Source organism: Schistocerca cancellata, chromosome 5 (assembly GCF_023864275.1).
Source record: "Schistocerca cancellata isolate TAMUIC-IGC-003103 chromosome 5, iqSchCanc2.1, whole genome shotgun sequence".
Classification (NCBI taxonomy): domain Eukaryota; kingdom Metazoa; phylum Arthropoda; class Insecta; order Orthoptera; family Acrididae; genus Schistocerca; species Schistocerca cancellata.
Window position 1 is genome coordinate 487,756,206 of NC_064630.1, and position 22,137 is coordinate 487,778,342.

At 47.4% G+C, this 22,137-nt stretch overlaps 1 protein-coding gene across 1 annotated transcript in view; it reads right to left on the reverse strand.

Moving 5' to 3' along the window:
* Positions 1-19,589, reverse strand: part of LOC126188617 (nucleosome assembly protein 1-like 4) — a 76,231-nt gene extending 56,642 nt beyond the window's left edge. The window contains exon 1 of the mRNA XM_049930218.1: positions 18,998-19,589. Within this exon, the coding sequence (XP_049786175.1) occupies positions 18,998-19,589 (592 nt within the window). The remainder of the gene's footprint in view (positions 1-18,997) is intronic.
* Between the last annotated feature and the right edge of the window lie 2,548 nt (positions 19,590-22,137).

Genomic DNA, 22,137 nt, shown 5'->3' on the forward strand with positions numbered 1-22,137 from the left:
CTGTGTAATATTGTCCTAGTCAGCACATACAAATTTGGAATGCAAACGTTTTCGATTTAGTCCCCATCGAATTGTCCTCAAATTTCACCCAAGGACTACCTTAACGATAAAGATAAAGACACTCAAATTAATGTGACCACCAACTATTTTCGCGGTCTGTGTACTAGACAACTAACAGACGGCTGGTGGTAGCCCTAGCAGCACAAAGTATACAAAGTGTGTCAGGGGGACGCGGTAAACGGTGCAGTCGTTGTCGTAATGCGGAAACGAAGTGACATGCCTTACGGCCAAGGCTGCGAGCATTTCGGAAACGGCTCAGTTTGTAAGCCGTTCGCGTGCCTCCGTAGTTAAAGGATACCATGCATGCCAAATTGGCGCTATGCAAAACTAGCGGCAAGGCAACTGCTGTGCACCATTGCCCTTAGTTGACGGGGTGGAAGACGGCTGCGAAGCTTTGTTCGGGCGACCAGAACTGCTACTGTTGAGCTATAGACCGTCAAGATGAACCATAGGGCTACCAACAGTCTATCCTCAATAACCGTTCACAGGACGTTGCTGCGTTTGGACCTGTGCAACAGATGCCTGGTGCGTGCAACCACGCTGACTGCTGTTCATCGGCGATGAAGCCTGGAATTTGCACGTCAATATCGCAACTGAACGCCCACTGAGAGGCGACAGGTTGACTTATGAGATGAGTTACGTTTCATTCCCCATCAAACTGAGACCAAACACCCTGCAACAGTCGTCGGGAGGCTAGGCCATAGGAATGAGCGTTATGATTTGGAGAATATTTTCATGCCCGTTGAAACCTTGGTTTCGCTGGGCAGAGGAGGTCAGGGTTATAGGTGTGGAAAGGGGCCAAGGTCAGTTACTGTTAGTTGCAGAAATACACAAACTTTATTTGATAAAAATACTTAATCAGACATGCGCTTAGAATCGTTCGGAAACAACGTGGCTGAAGGCTCGAATACAGGTTATTAAAATCATCTTAAGGAATACACGCGGCTGAAGGTCTTAGTTACCAAAATTTTACATAAATACTCTGCTCAAGGCCACATCTTAAAATATGTCACATAGAGTTACGCTGAAGTGCATATACTGAACATAGAACCACTCAAGGCTTAAGGCCTGGACAACAAAATTTCAGACACAAGGAAATTCTCAAGGTTTAAACAACGGATTTTTCAAATTTTAATTTACGACAGCTGAAGGCCTTATGTTAAAATATTTCACGTAGACGTTCGGCTGATGGTCGCATACTGAACATTAAAACTAACTAATACACGGTTGAAGGCGTCGCACAGGACTTGAGACTAAAAGAAAATCACAATCCAAAACAACAGAACAGTGGTGCTCATAAGTGCTTCAAGGGTACGCATGTGGAAGTAACTGTAACTTAAGTTTAGATGAGGCAACGGCAACCCGACCCAGGGACGGCGGAAGGCCCGACCAACAACCTAATCAATTCCCTTCAGCCGACCAACGGCACAACAACCGAACATGTCAGCGAGGGCGAAGATTCCAGCAGCACCACGTCTTCAAACATGGGCGTCTAAATACAGCCAGGGCACAATAACCACTGACAAATATGAAAAAAGACAGGACATTTGAACTACACTCCGTGCCGGATAGCATCAACAAAGCTAGTGTTATGTGTCGACAGAAGTGCCGACACAGTGTTATTTTGAAGGGGCCGAATAGGCACGCTATAAGCTCACCCAGAATATCGTGAAGTCTGAAACAGGATGCTCAATGAATGCTAATAAGAAAAGTACGTTGCTTTGGGAATACTTAACTTTAATCCATCCTTTTGGTATACATCGTTTATGGTGAATACAAGTAAGACTCTCTCCAGATATGGTTAACTGCGCCTTGCTAGGTCGTAGCTATGGACTTAGCTGAAGGCTATTCTAACTGTCTCTCGGCAAATGAGAGGAAGGCTTCGTACGTCTAGTCGCTAGCAATGTCGTCCGTACAACTGGGGCGAGTGCTAGTCCGTCTTTCTAGACCTGCCATGTGGTGGCGCTAGGTCTGCAAGTACTGACAGTGGCGACACGCGGGTCCGACATGTACTAATGGACCGCGGCCGATTTAAGCTACCACCTAGCAAGTGTGGTGTCTGGCGGTGACACCACAGCTAGGAAACATACACACGCTATTCTTTGTCGCAACCGACCGACTAGCTACTCCAGTATGCAGACAGCATTGATCTGTTCAGTGGAAATCACAGAAGCTACACACAGTTCCACGTAAACACATGCACCCAGAACTCGACAATCCGAAAACCAATTACTGTGGAACAACAAGGAGAAATGACGAGTCGACACACACAAGTTTCCATAAGCGGTCGGCGACCAAATACACGTCGTCCTATGAGACGACCGACTGACCGACAAACCAAGGTCGTCCCCACTCAGCTTACGTGTGTTGGCAACAGTCGGGTGAGTCTCAGCTGTCCGTAGCTCACTGCACCTCAGATGACCAATTGAAGGGGCCCAGAAGCGGTCGGAAGACCATATACACGTCGCCCGATGAGACGACCGACCGAACGACTAACCAACGGTGTTTCCCACTCCACTCTCCCTCCGTCGGACAGTGCATGTGTGTCGCAAGCGCTCGGCGAGTACTGGCTGTCCGGACATCACTGGAGCTGCGCCACGACTAAACTCGCGACAGACGACGACCCGGAAATACCAGCGGTCGCTCCAGAGATAGTAAGACAGTGCACCTATCGATAAGCGCTGCTGCTGCCACCCACGGACAAGCAAACCAACAACTTAATGACACCAGTAAATCGAATAAGAAGACGAGGCGGCAGTACCGTAAAGAGAAGATGACAAACAATAAACGGCATGAACGCGAGCCGCGCTCGGCTCAGCATTCCCTGGGGGATGTCGTCATTCTGGAAGTTACAATGGAGCAACACAAGTATGCATCTACTGTTTTCCCCGGAATGGTAGCATCTACCAGCAGGACAATGCAACGTGTCACACAGCTCGCAGTGTCTGTGCGTGTTTCCCAGTGCACCAGGATGAATTTGCCGCACTCCCCCGGCAAAGAGACTTCCAGGGGTAAGCCCAAACGAGACTCTGTGGGACCACATCGATTGGGCTGTGAACCTCACTGACACTCTGCGTGCAATTCTTCCAACAGCCAGCGCTGCAGTCGGTGGCTATTCAGGCTTTTGACAGGTGATATGACTGGGCAATGCAGTATTCCTTTACCACGTTAGATGTTGCTAATGACTATAGACATGTACGTTTTCATGGAGGTGTTCCAAATGTCACATGAATTCGTTTACCGGAAGCTGTGGCCGAGCGGTTCTAGGGGCTTCAGTCCGGAACCGCGCTGCTGCTATGGTGGCCGGTTCGAATCCTGCCTCAGGCATGGATATGTGTGATGTCTTTAAGTTAGTTAGGTTTAAGTAGTTTCTAAGTCTAGGGGACTGATGACCTCAGATGTTAAGTCCTATAGCGCTTAGAGCCATTTGAACCATTTGCATTCGTTTCTGCAGTGAGTACTGAATTCTTTAGAACAGCCACTGATCATCTGGTAAATCTCGGCTCGATTTTAATTTTTTAGACGGTCCCAGACCAAAAACGTCCACAGGATTGAGATCAGCTGATCTTGGAAGTCCTGGCCGACCTGTCCGTCTTCGTCCATACTGGTGCGATAGATGTCGTCTTACATCAGCAGACTAGTGTGCTGGTGTTTCAGCCATTGGCCATGGGTTATATTTAAGCTCAATTAGATGAGGACTTCGTCAAAAATGTTTCATTTAAAATACATTTGTAGTAACTAGGACAATATCTCGTACTGAAATCGGTGGCGGAATGTAATTCCACATTGGTAATTATCACGCAAACGTTTAATGGAACGCTTTTGCTTCTATTAGCATATACATTAACCCGCGTCAGTTTTCAGTATAAATTATGGTACACCTTACATAGTCTAGAATCTTCAAGTCAGGCTAAGCTGCCACTCAGTAGGCCGAATATACTTACTTCAAACAATATCTTTTAACAAACGTAACTACGACGTTTGTCCGGTGGAATACCAACGCTATTCGCTCTGCAGCAATTCAGGCAGCGATTCACGCTAGACTGCCATATCCTAATCCAGTGGTAGTTTTGTGGGGCGCTACCACCCTCACGTAAATGTGGTCAGAGAGAGATTTTATCTACCTCATTGAATGTTACTGCTGGGTACCAACGCTCACAGCAATTTAAGTGGACCAACCAGACCACACCCTAAACACAAAATCCTACTGCTACTCGTTCCACTCCCAGTAATTTAATTTCATCCCGGCGTTATCGTACTATCGGGATACGCTGCATTTTCGAACCTGTGCTGTCAGAAAGAGATGGCACTAGCCAAGCGGAATTCCGTTTCTATGACACGGCAATCAACATTTTGCGACGTTCCAGAAGATAACTACTGTAGTAGAAGGGATGAGAAACCTTGAGGTTTTTTTTTCTATTAGACACGCAGTTATAATACACTGCTCTTTCTCCGGTTGCTCAATGTTGCCACTTAGAGGAGCATTTACATTGTCTTATTCTTTTTTTTTTTTTTTTTAGTGCGTCTAGAGTAACATCGAATATTGCAATGACGATGTAAGTCGGATGTGAGACATTTTAAAATCGTTTCTTCTAGTGAACATAGTAAGAAGAAGGGAGTGTGTAATAGGCTTAGGTCATTTGCACCAAACAGCATGCCTGTCATCTCATTCGTATAAATCCCTACTGACAATCAATAAAATTTAATATTGCTCTTCGAGTTCTTTGGAAGAAGCTAGAAGTGCCTATTACCACACGCATTACCACATTTTTCAGCTTCGTTGTAGTCCCAGAAGGGAGCAATAAGACAAACTAATTCGAAAAAGGAAACAAAAACCACTATCTATGACAGATTGAGAAAAGTAAACAGTTTAGATTGTTTGTTGGCTCCAATATTGCCAGAAGATGGAAAGTTGTATAGCGTGTGGCACATCGAACAATATTACATGCAAACGTTGGCCTGTAGTCCATGTTTAGGATGGGTAGCACTGACAGAGAACCATGTGAAATAGTTCTAAGTTACTTACCAAAAAATAGCTTGGGCAGTTAATCAGAGAACCGACTAGTGAAAATAATATCTTAGACCTGCTGGTTACAAACGGAACAGAACTTTTCGACTCTGCATAGAACTGGGAATCAGCGATCATAGGGCCGTTACAGCATCGCTGAACACGTCTGTTAAGTGGTGGTGGTGGTTGTTGGGAAGTTTAAGGGGGACTAAACAGCTAAACAACATCAGTCCCCCATTCCAAAAACGGGTGTGCAAAGAAATGTAAGAAGAGCTGTCTATTTAGCAACAATGACAAGAGACTGATTACCTGACAAGTCATCACGGAAATTTCATGTCCAGCACTGACAATGTTGAGTATCAGTGGACAAAATTCAAGAGCATCGTGCACTACGCTTTAAACAAGTATGACACGAGTAAAATTGTGTGGGATGGAAAAGACTACCCTGATTCGACAACCGAAAGCAAAGAGAGCTTCACTGCAAATTTCAAAGTAGCCAAAGCATCACAGAAAAACAAAAATTAAACGAGACCAAAATTAGAGTAAGGAGGGCTATGCGTGAAACGTTCAACGAATTCTAAAGTAAAACTCTAGCTACTAACTTAACAGAAAATCCTAAGAAGTTCCGTTCTTATATTAAATGAGTAAAAGGGCCAATGGCATCTCTACAGACTCTCTGTTTGCGTAATGGCTTTGAAACAGAGAATGACACAGAAAGTCGCGAAATACTTAACGTCTTTTCACAAAACTGTTTCACAGAGGAAGCTCACACTTCAGTTCCTCCTGCAAGTAGTAGCACGAACAACAAAATGGTAAATATTGAAATAAGTGAGCAAGGAATAGGAAAACAGCTGCAATTGCTTTACAGTGGAAAGGCCATTGAACCTGACAGGATACCGATTCGATTCTAAGCAGAGTTTGCGAAGGAACTTGCCCCTCTTCTAGCAACAGTGTACCGTAGGTCTTTTGAGAAGGAAAACGTTCCTGATGAGTGGAAAAACCATTTCCGTTTTCAAGAAGTGTCGTCAATCAGATGCACAAACTATAGGCCTATATCTCTGACGTTGGTGTGTTGAAAAATTTGGGACATGTCTTAAGCTCTCATTTTAAGACATTTCTAGAGGTCGAAAATCTCCTCTGTAGTATTCAACATCGTCTGAAACGGATGTCTTTCTCTCCGTCCACGGGACACAGAGCAGTAGATGCAGGCGCACAGGTAGATGTTGCACTACTGGCCATTAAAATTGCTACACCACGAAGATGACGTGCTACAGACGCGAAATTTAACCGACAGGAAGAAGATGCTGTGATATGCAAATGATTAGCTTTTCAGAGCATTCACACAAGGTTGGCGCCGGTGGCGACACCTACAACGTGCTGACATGAAGAAAGTTTCCAACCGATTTCTCATACACAAACAGCAGTTGACCGGCGTTGCCTGGTGAAACGTTGTTGTGATGCCTCGTGTAAGGAGGAGAAATGCGTACCATCACGTTTCCGATTTTGATAAAGGGCGGATTGTAGCCTATCGCGATTGCAGTTTATCGTATCGCGACATTGCTGCTCGCGTTGGTCGAGATCCAATAACTGTTAGCAGAATAAGGAATCGGTGGGTTCAGTAGGGTAAAACGGAACGCCGTGCTGGATCCCAACGGCCTCGTATCACTAGCAATCGAGATGAGAGGCTTCTTATCCGCATGGCTGTAACGGATCGTGCAGCCACGTCTCGATCCCTGAGCCAACAGATGGGGACGTTTGCAAGACGACAACCATCTGCACGAACAGTTAGACGACGTTTGCAGCAGCGTGGACTATCAGCTCGGAGACCATGGCTGCGGTTACTCTTGACGCTACATCACAGACAGGAGCAACTGTGATGGTGTACTCAACGACCAACCTGGGTGCACGAATGGCAAAACGTCATTTTTTCGGATGAATCTAGGTTCTGTTTACAGCATCATGATAATCGCATCCGTGTTTGGCGACATCGCGGTGAAAGATGCACATTGGAAGCGAGTATTCGTCATCGCCATACTGGCGTATCACCCGGCGTGATGGTATGGGGTGCCACTGGTTACACGTCTCGGTCACCTCTTGTTGGTATTGACGGCACTTTGAACAGTGGACGTTACATTTCAGATGTGTTACAACCCGTGGCTCTACCCTTCATTCGATCCATGGGAAACCCTACATTTCAGCAGGATAATGCACGACCGCATGTTGCAGGTCCTGTACGGGCCTTTCTGGATACAGAAAATGATTGACTGCTGCCCTGGCCAGCACATTCTCCAGATCCCTCACCAATTGAAAATTTCTGGTCAATGGAGACCGAGTAACTGGCTCGTCACAATACGCCAGTCACTACTCTTGATGAACTGTGGTATCGTGTTGAAGCTGCATGGGCAGATGTAACTGTACACGCCATCCATGCTCTGTTTGACTCAATGCCCAGGCGTATCAAGGCCGTTATTACGGCCAGAGGCGGTTGTCCTGGGTACTGGATCTATGCACCCAAATTGCGTGGAAATGGTTTCACATGGCAGTTCTAGTATAATATATTTGTCCAATGAATACCCGTTTATCACCTGCATTTCTTCTTGGTGTAGCAATTTTAATGGCCAGTAGTGTATGTTCCTTGACTTCCGAAAAGGCATTCGACACAGTTCCGCACTGCCGCCTAATGAACAAACTAAGAGCGTAAGGTATATCAGATCAACTGTGTTACTGAACTGAAGCGTTTCTAGCATACAGAAAACAGCAGCTCATTCTGAACGGAGAGATGTCTTCAGGCGTAAAAGTAGCTTCTTGGGTGTCTTAGGGGAGTGTTACAGGACCATTTCTTTTCACAATAGATATATTGTACCCAGTAGGTAACATCTAAAGTTGCATGACGCTTTTCGCGGACTATGCTGTTGTATACAGAGAAGTCGCGACACTAGAAAATTGTAGCAAAATGCAGGAAGACATGCAGGGGGATGACGTTAGGCGCAGTGAGTGGAAGTTGACCCTCAACAGGACTGATGACCATAGATAAAGTCCCATAGCGCTCAGAACCATTTTTTTTACCCTCAACATAAAGGAAATGTAAGACATTGAGAATACACAGAGATATAGACCTTTCATTCTATGAATGCAAAATTATAGAAAAATCACTGGGAAGAGTTACTTTCATAAAATATTTAGGAGTATACGTACGTAGCGATGTGAAGTAGAACTACCACATAAAATTAATCACGAGCAACGCAGATGCCAGACTGTGATCCATTGGAAGAATCCTCAGGAAACGTAATCCATCAACCAAGGAAGTAGCTTACAAAACACTCGTTCGACCAATACTTAGATATGGCTCGTCAGTATGTGATCTGCACCAAAGAGGACTGATACGGGAAACATAGAATACCAAGGAAGAGCAGCAGTTTTCGTTACAGGTTCATTGAGTCAGCGCGAAAGCGCGCGGAGATGCTGAGCCAACTCCAGAGGCAGAATCAGCAAGAGTGTTGTGGTCTACTGTTAAAGTTCTAAGGGTGTACATTCCTGGAAGAGTCAACGAATATGCTACTTCCTCCTACGTATATTTCGTGAAAACGTCATGAAGATAACATGAGAGAGATTCGAGCCCACACGAAGACTTATCGGCAATCATTCTTCTCGCGACTGGACCGGGCGTAGGGGAAAGGGAAACTGGTAGACAAAGCACCCTCCGCCTCAAAACCGTAAGGTGGCTCGCGTAGTATAAATGTAAATGTACCTGTAGTTACAGATGTTAGTTTTTCTAGTATATGTGATGCCTCGTGTCCGCATACACCCCATTTGCATTAGATTATGCAACTACAGGGTGAAGCAGAGAAAACGTATGTTTTTCACTGCTGAATGACTGGGACACAAAAAAATGGGACTTAACAGCTGAGGTCATCAGTCCCCTAGAACTTAGAACTACGTAAACCTAACTAACCTAAGGACATCACACACATCCATGCCCGAGGCAGGATTAGAACCTGCGACCGTAGCGGTCACGCGGTTCCAGAATCTAGCGCCTAGAACCTCTCGGCCACCCCGAGCCGGCTGACTGGGACACAGTTTGATAAAAATAATAACAACAAGCATTAAGTAATAGATTTGTTAATGCAGTTTTGAAATACACATACTTTAATTAGGTTCAAAAAAATAATGTCTTGGAAACGACGTCCTTCTTGCTGGATACAAATTTGGATCCTCTCCCGAAAGTTACACGTGGCTCTCTCCAACATTTCATTCGGCACGGCGTCAATTTCCAGACGAATGTAATTCTTCAGGTCATCAATTGTGCGAGGCTTGTTCATGTAGACTTTTGATTTTTAAATATCCCCCCAAAAGGCAGTCGCATATCGACAAATCGGGTGAGCGAGGGGGCCATTGAACATCACCATGTCTCGAAATAACATGTCCTGGGAACATCTGTCGAACCACTTCCATGGATACTCTCGCTGTGTGAGCTGTGGCACCGTCCAGATGAAACCAAATTTCTCTCATGTTCACCTGATGCTTAAAAGTTCTGGACGAAGAAAGTTTGTTAACCATTTTAACGTAGTGCGCTGATGTCACAGTAACTGCAGTTCCTTCCTCTTAAAAAAAAAATGGTCCAACAATCGCCATCTATGAAATGCAACACCACACTGTTACTTTTAAACTGTGGAGAAGATTCACGTGGGTTCTCTGGCGCCGAACATCGACAATTTTGAACATTGACGTAACCGTCTACATGAAATCGTGTTGCAACATTCATGAAGACTGTAGCATCTGCATCTGCCGTAAAAATTTCGTCCATTTCGCGACAAAACTCTCTGCGCTGAACAAAACCCCTTCACTAAGCTGTTGGACGATCATTATCTTGTACGGGTGAAACTTAAGATCATCATGTAAAATGCGTTGAAGCGAACGACGTGACATATCCAGCACTACAGCCTGTCGTCTAGGCGATCGTTTCGCACTAGCAAGAACTGCCGTTCTCACTCGGTCTACATTTTCCGCAGTAAGAACTGAACGGGGAAGACCAGGTGGTTTCTTTTTCATCGCAGATCCAGTAGTACTAAACGCTGCAACCATCGGATTACAGTATTTCGATCAGGCACTGCACCTCGACGTCCAACTCTAAAATTTTGACGGAAAAGACGTTGCACTGTGACTACGGAATCATTGTTTCTAAAGTACTGCTCGACCACGAACACACGATCCTCTTACGCTCCAACGCTCCACAGCGACTGAAACTGCAGTGTATGGGCAGTCTGCCAACACTGAATGAAATAACCCCTCGTCCGCAGCTCGTGGTCGTGCGGTAGCGTTCTCGCTTCCCTAGCTCGGGTTCCCCGGTTCGATTCCCGGCGGGGGCAGGGATTTTCTCTGCCTCGTGATGACTGGGTGTTGTGTGATGTCCTTAGGTTAGTTAGGTTTAAGTAGTTCTAAGTTCTAGGGGACTGATGACCATATATGTTAAGTCCCATAGTGCTCAGAGCCATATCTGTCCTTTTAAAATCTTGTTAATGCTGTTCCGTTGCACTGGTTTTCTGCGCACTGTGCTCTCTGTACGTATATTCAGCGAAATAGTAACTGATATTAATTAATATCCCTCGGTAAGCGAAATACTGACTGATATTCCTTATTTACCTTCGGTCTCCTTGGCATTCAAAATTTTCTTACAGCATGCCACAGGAAATTTGTGATTGTTATCACGTATTAATAACAATACGAACATCCAGAAATCGCTCTCGCTGAAAATGTGTGACGGCTGATGCATCAATATACTGACGAAACCACTGAAGAAAAACTGGCAGTTTAGAACATATTCAGGTAAATTGTAGCAAAACAGTAACAAAAAAGACAATCTCACTGCGTTACAGTCTAGCCAAACAACGATTTTCACAAACGAGATAATACTGTATTATGCGGTCCAGTCACATTAATGTGACCACCTTTTGAAGCGCGGACTGCGGCGAGAGGTGCACTAAGGGAATAACTGACGTTGTGGAAGGAGCCGATAAACAAGTGAAGCAACGCCGACCCCAGCGGCGCGGGCACTTGCGCTAGGTTTCTCGGCTGAGGATGCATGGCGAGAACTGCCCTATCGAGGTGGTTCACAGGTTCTCGACTGGGTTTGAATCTGCAGAGTTTGGTGGCCAGGGTAGTGCGGTAAACTCATGCTGCTGCTCTACAAACCACGCACACTCACTGCGAGCCGTGTGTGTCATATTGTTCTGCTGGTAGATGCTATCGTGCCGAGGAAAACAACAATTTGCATGTAGGGGATGACACGGTCCCCAAGGATATGGTCGGTTCAAATGGCTTTGAGCACTATGGGACTTAACTTCTAAGGTCATCAGTCCCCTAGAACTTAGAACTACTTAAACCTAACTAACCTAAGGACATCACACACATCCAGGATTCGAACCTGCGACTGTAGCGGTCGCGCGGCTCCAGACTGTAGCGCCTTTAACCGCTTGGCCACCACGGCCGGCCCCCAAGAATAGATACATGTTTGTGTTGGTACATTGTGTCTCCCAGAATGACGAGATCACCTGACAGTAACGCCACCTCCTCCGACCTGGACCTTCATCTACATGGATACTCTGCAAATCACTTTTAAGTGCTGGCAGAGAGTTCATCGAACCACCTTCACAATTCTTATAATATTTTGAATAGGAACCGTCCCCTTAAACGTGCCGTTTCTCTTCTACGACGGTTTCAATTCACATGTTTCAACTCATCCACTTCTACCTGGGGAATTGAAGTAGGCGTGATACTGTACGGTTATTGGACAGCAAATCGAAAGGAAACATAGCGATATATCCATTTATAATTTGAGCACATTTGTTTGTATTAACACTTAAACATTATGGGTTTACATTATTTTTAAATAAAAAATAGTAAAAAAATAAAAACAGCATACTGTGCGTACAGAACAGTACTGAAGCATTGAAATAGCGGCTCGATGTGGCGACCACTAACGTTGCTTCAGGTATTGTGCCCACAAAGGATGTTCTGGACACGCTGTCCGTCCCAGCTGATATTTCTTCAATTTCTAATACAGAGGCCACAACTCGTGCCAGCGGATCTCCTCTGTCTCTACAGGAGTCTCGTAAATTAAACTTTGCATACAACCCCACAGAAGTAGTCCATGCGAGTTCAATCCGGCAACTGCATATCAGGACAAGCAAGTCAAAGACTTTTCTTTTTCCCTTGGCGGACACGGACGCTTTACACTTCGGAAATGAAACCGTCGTAGAGCTGAAATTATATGTTCCCTGACAAGGATTGCTATTCAAAATATTACATACTCCCTCCCCCCTCTACAAGTCCTAGAAGTTTGTAATGCGAATTTCCGAACACCCTGTATCCATCATAGATTGTTACCATTGCCATTTTGATTTCCGTTATGACCAATAATGAAAATTATTCTCGGAAAGCAAATACTATTACGTGAATGCGCGTGTCTGCCCGGGAGAGGAGACACCTATGCCGAATCTGCATCTGCGAAACATTATATGTGTATAATTATATGCATATAATTATACGTATACAGGGTGGTCCATTGATCGTGACCAGGCCGAATACCTCACGAAGTAAGCGTCAAACGAAAAAGCTACAAAGAATGAAACTCGTCTAGCTTGAAAGGGGAAACCAGATGGCGCTATGGTTGGCCCGCTAGATGGTGCTGCCATAGGTCAAACGGATATCAACTGAGTTTTTTTTAATTGGAACCCACATTTTTATTACATATTCGTGTAGTACGTAAAGAATTATGAATGTTTTAGTTGGACCACTTTTCTCGCTCTGTGATAGATGGCGCTGTAATAGTCACAAACATATGGTTCACAATTTTAGACGAACAGTTGGTAACAGGTAGGTTTTTTGAATTAAATACAGAACGTAGGTACGTTTGAACCTTTTATTTCTGTTGTTCCAATGTGATACATGTACCTTTGTGAACTTATCATTTCTGAGAACGCATGCTGTTACGTAGTGATTACCTGTAAATACCACATTAATGCAATGAATGCTCAAAATGATGTCCGTCAATGACAATGCGCTAACCCATGTTGTCCGGCATTGTCGGTGGATCACGATAGCAAATATCCTTCATTTTTCCCCACAGAAAAAAATCCGGGGACGTCAGATCTGGTGAACGTGCGGGCCATGGTATGGTGCTTCGACGACCAATCCACCTGTCACGAAATATGCTATTCAATACAGCTTCAACCGCACGCGAGTTATGTGCCGGACATTCATCATGTCGGAAGTACATCGCTATTCTGTAATGCAGTGAAACATCTTGTAGTAACATCGGTAGAACATTACGTAGGAAATCAGAATACATTGCACCATTCAGATTGCCAGCGATAAAATGGGGGCAATTATCCTTCCACCTACAATGCCGCCAACCCGCCAAGGTTGCTGATGTTCCACTTGTTGCAGCCATCGTGGATTTCCCTTTGCCCAATAGTGCATATTATGCCGGTTTACGTTACCGCTGTTGATGAATGACGCTTCGTCGCTAAACAGATCGGGTGCAAATAATCTGTCATCGTCCCGTAATTTCTTTTGTGCGCAGTGGGAGAACTGTACACGACGTTCAAAGTCGTCGCCATGCCATTCCTGGTGCATAGAAATATGGTACGGGTGCAATCGATGTTGATGTAGCATTCTCAACAACGACGTTTTTGAGATTCCCGATTCTCGCGCAGTTTGACTGCTACTGATGTGCGGATTAGCCGCGACAGCAGCTAAAACACCAACTTGGGAATCATCATTTGTTGCAGGTCGTGGTTGACGTTTCACATGTGGCTCAAGACTTCCTGTTTCCTTAAATAACGTAACTATCCGGCGAACGGTCCGGACACTTGGAAAATGTCGTCCAGGATACCGTGCAGCATACATAACACACGCCCGTTGGGCATTTTGATCACAATAGCCATAGATCAACACGATATAGACCTTTTCCGCAAATGGTAAACGGTCCATTTTAACACGGGTTATGTATCACGAAGCAAATACCGTCAGCACTGGAGCAATGTTACGTGATACCACGTACTTATACGTTTGTGACTATTACAGCGCCATCTATCACAAAGCGAAAAAAGTCGTCCAACTAAAACAGTGATATTTCTATACGCACTACACGAATATGATATAAAAATGGGGGTTCCTATTTAAAAAAACGCAGTTGATATCCGTTTGACCTATGGCAGCGCCATCTAGTGGGCCAACCGTAGCGCCATCTGGTTTCCCCCTTCAGGCTAGACGAGTTTCATTTTTTGTAGATTTTTTTCGTTTGATGCTTATTTCGTGAGATATTTGGCCCGGTCACTATCAATGGACCACCCTACATAATGTTTCGCAGATGCAGGTTCGGCATCGTGTCTATTCTTTCTGACAGACACCACGCATTCGTACAGTTGCTAAGCCTAGCTGGGAAATGGATCCCCCTCCTTCAAGTGCGAATGCACAAATACACCCGACCTCCTGTAGGAACCTCTGAGAAGCAAACAAGAGTATGGTGGACAGGGACGGCGGATATGTGGCTCTCGGCGGAGAGTGAATCAGCGTGAGTCGTACCGAGATAGTCCGTGCAGTTGTGATATCTCTGTGGCCCGGATGGCGCAATAGTTACCGCACATGCCTAGTATGCAGGGGATCCCAGATTAGCATCTTCTCTCCCTGTTCCACTCCCAAACAGAACGAGGCAGAAATGACTGCTCATATGCCTCTGTACGAGCCCTAATCTCTGTTATCTTATCTTTGTGGTCTTTCCGCGAAATATAAGTTGGCGGCAGTAAAATTGTACTGCAGTCAGCCTCAAATGCTAGTTCAAATGGCTCTGAGCACTATGGGACTTAACATCTGCGGTCATCAGTCCCCTAGAACTTAGAACTACTTAAACCTACCTAACCTAAGGACATCACACACATCCATGCCCGAGGCAGGATTCGAACCTGGGACTGTAGCGTCAAATGCTGGTTCTCTAAATTTTCTCAGTAGCGATTCACGAAAAGAACGCCTTCTTTCCTCTAGAGACTCACACCCGAGTTCCTGAAGCATTTCCGTAACACTCGCGTGATGATCAAACCTACCAGTAAAAATCTAGCATCCCGCCTCTGAATTGCTTCTATGTCCTCCCTCAATCCGATCTGATAGGGACCCCAAAGCTCGAGCAGTACTCAAGACTAGGTCGTATTAGTGTTTTATAAGCGGTCCCCTTTCTCAAAATTCTACCAATGAACCGATGACGACTATCCGCCTTCCCCACAACTGCCATTACATGCTTGTCACAGTTTATATCGCTCTGCAATGTCACGCCCAAATATTTAATCGACATGACTGTGTCAAGCGCTATACTACTAATGGAGTATTCAAACATTACGGGAGTCTTTTTCGTATTCATCTGCATTAATTTACTTTTATCTACACTCCTGGAAATTGAAATAACAACACCGTGAATTCATTGTCCCAGGAAGGGGAAACTTTATTGACACATTCCTGGGGTCAGATACATCACATGATCACACTGACAGAACCACAGGCACATAGACACAGGCAACAGAGCATGCACAATGTCGGCACTAGTACAGTGTATATCCACCTTTCGCAGCAATGCAGGCTGCTATTCTCCCACGGAGACGATCGTAGAGATTCTGGATGTAGTCCTGTGGAACGGCTTGCCATGCCATTTCCACCTGGCGCCTCAGTTGGACCAGCGTTCGTGCTGGACGTGCAGACCGCGTGAGACGACGCTTAATCCAGTCCCAAACATGCTCAATGGGGGACAGATCCGGAGATCTTGCTGGCCAGGGTAGTTGACTTACACCTTCTAGAGCACGTTGGGTGGCACGGGATACATGCGGACGTGCATTGTCCTGTTGAAACAGCAAGTTCCCTTGCCGGTCTAGGAATGGTAGAACGATGGGTTCGATGACGGTTTGGATGTACCGTGCACTATTCAGTGTCCCCTCGACGATCACCAGTGGTGTACGGCCAGTGTAGGAGATCGCTCCCCACACCATGATGCCGGGTGTTGGCCCTGTGTGCCTCGGTCGTATGCAGTCCTGATTGTGGCGCTCACCTGCACGGCGCCAAACACGCATACGACCATCATTGGCACCAAGGCAGAAGCGACTCTCATCGCTGAAGACGACACGTCTCCATTCGTCCCTCCATTCACGCCTGTCGCGACACCACTGGAGGCGGGCTGCACGATGTTGGGGCGTGAGCGGAAGACGGCCTAACGGTGTGCGGGACCGTAGCCCAGCTTCATGGAGACGGTTGCGAATGGTCCTCGCCGATACCCCAGGAGCAACAGTGTCCCTAATTTGCTGGGAAGTGGCGGTGCGGTCCCCTACGGCACTGCGTAGGATCCTACGGTCTTGGCGTGCATCCGTGCGTCGCTGCGGTCCGGTCCCAGGTCGACGGGCACGTGCACCTTCCGCCGACCACTGGCGACAACATCGGTGTACTGTGGAGACCTCACGCCCCACGTGTTGAGCAATTCGGCGGTACGTCCACCCGGCCTCCCGCATGTCCACTATACGCCCTCGCTCAAAGTCCGTCAACTGCACATACGGTTCACGTCCACGCTGTCGCGGCATGCTACCAGTGTTAAAGACTGCGATGGAGCTCCGTATGCCACGGAAAACTGGCTGACACTGACGGCGGCGGTGCACAAATGCTGCGCAGCTAGCGCCATTCGACGGCCAACACCGCGGTTCCTGGTGTGTCCGCTGTGCCGTGCGTGTGATCATTGCTTGTACAGCCCTCTCGCAGTGTCCGGAGCAAGTATGGTGGGTCTGACACACCGGTGTCAATGTGTTCTTTTTTCCATTTCCAGGAGTGTATATTTAGAGTTACCTGCCATTCTTTACACCAATCACAAATCCTGTCCCGTGGGGCACCGAGTCAAACGCTTTCCGGAAGACAAGAAATATGGCATCCGTCTCATACCCTTCATCCATGGTTCGCAAGATATAATGTGAAAAAAAGCGAGAAGCGTTTCGCAGGAGCGATGCTTTCTAAAGCCGTGCTGATGCATGGACAGCAACTTCTCTGTCTCAAGGAAATTCATTATATTCGAACTGAGAATATGTTCGAGAATCCTCCAACAAACCGGTGTTAAGGATATTGGTCTGTAATTTTGAGGATCCGTCCTTCTATCCTTCATATATACAGGCGTAACCTGCGCTTTTTTCCAGTCGCTCGGGACATTACGTTTGGCAAGAGATTCACGATAAATGCAAGCTAAGTACCGAGCCAATGCAGTAGAGCAATCTCTGTAAAACCGAATTGGAATCCCATGAGGGTCTACCGATTTATTTATTTTCAACCCATTCAGCTGCTTCACAACCCAAGGAATGTCTATCACTCTGTCCTCCATACGGGAATCTGTACGAGACTCAAACGGCGGTATGTCTGTACGATCCTCCTGCGTGAAAGATTTCTCAAATGCTAAATTTAAAATTTCAGCTTTCGTTTTGCTGTCTTCCGTTGCCAGGCCACACTGATCAGTGAGTGACTGGATGGAAGCCTTCGACCCGCTTACCGATTTTACGTAAGACCAGAATTTTCTTGGGTTTTCAGCAAGATCTTTCGCTAAGGTATGACGATGGTAGTGGTTGAATGCTTCGCGCATCGCTCTTTTTACGGCAGCACGAATCCCTACTAACTTTTGCGTGTCCTCATTCTCCCGATCTTCTTTGTACCGTGAGTGCAGCTATCTTTGCTTCCCGAGCATTCTCCGAATTGCGCTGTTAAACCACGGAGGGTCTTTTCCGCCCATAACCCACTTTTTCGGTACATAATTCTCCAATGCGTGATTTACAATGTGTTTAAAATTTGCGCATAATTCTTCCACGTCCATCGTACCGGAATTAAATGAAGTCGATTCATTTGCTAAGTGGGATGCTAGCAACTGCTTATTTGCTCTTTCTAGTAAGAATACTCTCCTAGACTTCTTGACCGACTTCTTAACTTTTGTAACCATAGTCGTAACGACGACATCACGATCACTAATCCCCGTCTCAACACTGACACCGTCGATGAGGTCTGGTCTGTTCGTGGCTACCAGATCTAAAATATTTCCATTATGCGCTGGCTGTCGATTTAGCTGCTCAAGACAGTTTTCGGATAATGTGTTCAAAAGTAATTCACACGACGGCTTGTCTGTACCACCTGTAATGAATCCATAGACATCCCAGTCTTTACTAGGTAGGTTGAAGTCGCCTCCGACTAATATAGCATGATCCGGGTACTTCTGCGACACAGAGTGTAGGCTCCCTATCAATGATTCTAGAACTGTCACGGCCGCGCCGTATTAGTCGAGCGGTCTGCGGCGCTGCAGTCATGGACTGTGCGGCTGGTCCCGGCGGAGGTTCGAGTCCTCCCTCGGGCATGGGTGTGTGTGTTTGTCCTTAGGATAATTTAGGTTAAGAAGTGTGTAAGCTTAGGGACTGATGACCTTAGCAGTTAAGTCCCATAAGATTTCACACACATTTGAACATTTTGAAGAACTGTCACCGTGGAACCTAGTGGCCGGTAATAACACCCAACAATTAACTTTATTTCCCCTAGCCCTGTTAAACGTGTCCAGATAATTTCACAATCACACTCTACTTCGACCTCAGTGGACACAATATTTTTGTCAACTGCAATGAAGACACCACCTCCTACGGTGTCTAATCTGTCTTTCCGATACACGTTCCAACCCTCGCTAAATATTTCAGAACTTCCTATCTCAGGGTTCAGCCAGGTCTCAGTCCGCTACACATTTTCGTCCGTCGCCGCTCATTTTGCTTAATGTCCCGTTGCAGCTGACAGCAGTGACCATCCTTTAATTTTCGTATAAAGCAAATACAGCCCGACTTTCCCACCGGCGCAGCGGACAAACAGCCGCGCTGCCGGCAGCTCACTCACCGCTGACCGGCGGCGCTTCGGCGTCTTCGGCCGCGGCGCCGCCGCACTCCTCGGCGGTGGGCTCGGCCAGGCCGGCGGCGATGAGGCGGCGGCGCTCTCGCAGCGGCTGCAGCAGGGCGTGGTAGCGGCGCTGCAGCTGGAACACCTCCTTGTCGAAGGCGGCGCGCAGGTAGACCAGCCCCAGCTGCAGGTAGCGCAGGTGGCGCACGCGGCGCCGCACCGCCCCCGGCGCCGCCTCCTCGCTCTCGGCCATGCGGCGCTCCGTGTCGCGCAGCAGCCGCAGCACGCGCCGCCGGAACGCCGCCGGGTCCGGCGCCGACTCGGCCAGCCGCGCCAGCGCCGCGTCCACCTCCGCGTCCTCCTCTCCCGGCGACGCGCACGCCCTGCCCCTCTGCGCCGCGTCTCCGGACACGACGGCCGCGGGCTCCGCAGCCCCTTCCTCGTCGCCGTGCTTCTCCGCAGCCTCCGGTGTCTCGACCCGTTCCGCAGTGCCGTTGCTCTCTCGCCTGCTGTCCTCGGGCGGTACTTTCTCGACGGTGTTCTTATCTCCCGCGCCCTTGAGAGCGTCGACTTCTTCCTTCACTCGATCCATCGTCAAATTTCTTCCTCGCGACTGAGTTCTCGGAACTAAAGAGTGCCCTACCCGATTTCGATTGGCCGCTGTCAGCTCTGTTGCGGAGAGTGTTTCCGTAGAAACGGTCCAGTTGCAGACGGTGCACAAATCGTTGACAAATGAACGACGAGGCATTGACAATGAGCGCACTCACAAACGTGTTCGGCATGCATGAAATTTCGGCTACTGTGAATCCTCGACAAGTGAATTTAAAACAGATAATTGCAGTAAAAAGGTCTTCATATAAGGGAAGAAAACGGAAACGAGACCTTAGGTTTGGAAAAGAAATACCGCAAAACGTGACAAGACTACAGGAAGAGTTACGTATAGCGTACGACCGCAAATGAAGTGAAAAAGAAGAGATTCCAGAAACTGGACAAACGCTGCAGAGAAAATATTCTTTGTATATTTTTTGGCTTCCAGTCGTAACAGTAAACATAAAATGACATATTACTGGTAATTACGTAAATATAATCTTTTCAGGTGTTTTCAGACTAGTGACTGTGATCAGCAAGTGAAATACGTAAAACTATTTTGGTTCAAAATGGTTCAAATGGCTGTGAGCACTATGGGACTTCTGAGGTCAACAGTACCCTAGAATTACAACTACTTAAACCTAACTAACGTAAGGACATCACACACATCCATGCCCGAGGCAGGATTCGAGCCTGCGACCGTAGCGGTCGCGCGGCTCCAGACTGTAGCGCCTAGAACCGCTCGGCCACCCCGGCCGGCAACTATTTTGGGATATTGGAGATAAATTATTATAAGATGCAATGTTACTTGGATGTATAAAGAAGAAAGCTAAAGTTCTTTGAGTAGAAAGAAAGTATCAAAGAGAAGGCCTATTTTTGGAATTATGCCATAAAGAGTCAAAAAGACGACAAGCCATATTGCATACGAACAACAACTGACATACTTTATTCTTGGAGTATGACCACTATTTTCGGACAAAACATCATGCACAGAATCGAAAGATAGCAAAGCCGTCGAGGTGCGAGAACTACCGCACAATCGGCTTAAAAGCTCACGTATCCTCGTCGCTGACCGGAATAATATGTTAGAAGAATAGAAAAGGAAATAGGAAAAGTGCTAGAAGACGGATCAGTTTCACTTTACAAAAGGCAAATACATCTGCGAGGCAGTACTGACGTTACACTTGATGGAGCATCTGGTAGCTGAGTGGTCAGCGCGACGGAATGTCATACCTAACGGCACGGGTTCGATTCCCGGCCCCGTCGGAGATTTTCTCCTTATCATCGTCATTTCATCCACATCGACACGCAAGTCGCCGTAGTGGCGTCAACTCGAAAGACTTGCACCAAGCGAATGGTCTACCTTACGGGAGGCCCTAACCACATGGTACTTGATAATACACTCCTGGAAATGGAAAAAAGAACACATTGACACCGGTGTGTCAGACCCACCATACTTGCTCCGGACACTGCGAGAGGGCTGTACAAGCAATGATCACACGCACGGCACAGCGGACACACCAGGAACCGCGGTGTTGGCCGTCGAATAGCGCTAGCTGCGCAGCATTTGTGCACCGCCGCCGTCAATGTCAGCCAGTTTGCCGTGGCATACGGAGCTCCATCGCAGTCTTTAACACTGGTAGCATGCCGCGACAGCGTGGACGTGAACCGTATGTGCAGTTGACGGACTTTGAGCGAGGGCGTATAGTGGGCATGTGGGAGGCCGGGTGGACGTACCGCCGAATTGCCCAACACGTGGGGCGTGGGGTCTCCACAGTACATCGATGTTGTCGCCAGTGGTCGGCGGAAGGTGCACGTGCCCGTCGACCTGGGACCGGACCGCAGCGACGCACGGATGCACGCCAAGACCGTAGGATCCTACGCAGTGCCGTAGGGGACCGCACCGCCACTTCCCAGCAAATTAGGGACACTGTTGCTCCTGGGGTATCGCCGAGGACCATTCGCAACCGTCTCCATGAAGCTGGGTTACGGTCCCGCACACCGTTAGGCCGTCTTCCGCTCACGCCCCAACATCGTGCAGCCCGCCTCCAGTGGTGTCGCGACAGGCGTGAATGGAGGGACGAATGGAGACGTGTCGTCTTCAGCGATGAGAGTCGCTTCTGCCTTGGTGCCAATGATGGTCGTATGTGTGTTTGGCGCCGTGCAGGTGAGCGCCACAATCAGGACTGCATACGACCGAGGCACACAGGGCCAACACCCGGCATCATGGTGTGGGGAGCGATCTCCTACACTGGCCGTACACCACTGGTGATCGTCGAGGGGACACTGAATAGTGCACGGTACATCCAAACCGTCATCGAACCCATCGTTCTACCATACCTAGACCGGCAAGGGAACTTGCTGTTCCAACAGGACAATGCACGTCCGCATGTATCCCGTGCCACCCAACGTGATCTAGAAGGTGTAAGTCAACTACCCTGGCCAGTAAGATCTCCGGATCTGTCCCCCATTGAGCATGTTTGGGACTGGGTGAAGCGTCGTCTCACGCGGTCTGCACGTCCAGCACGAACGCTGGTCCAACTGAGGCGCCA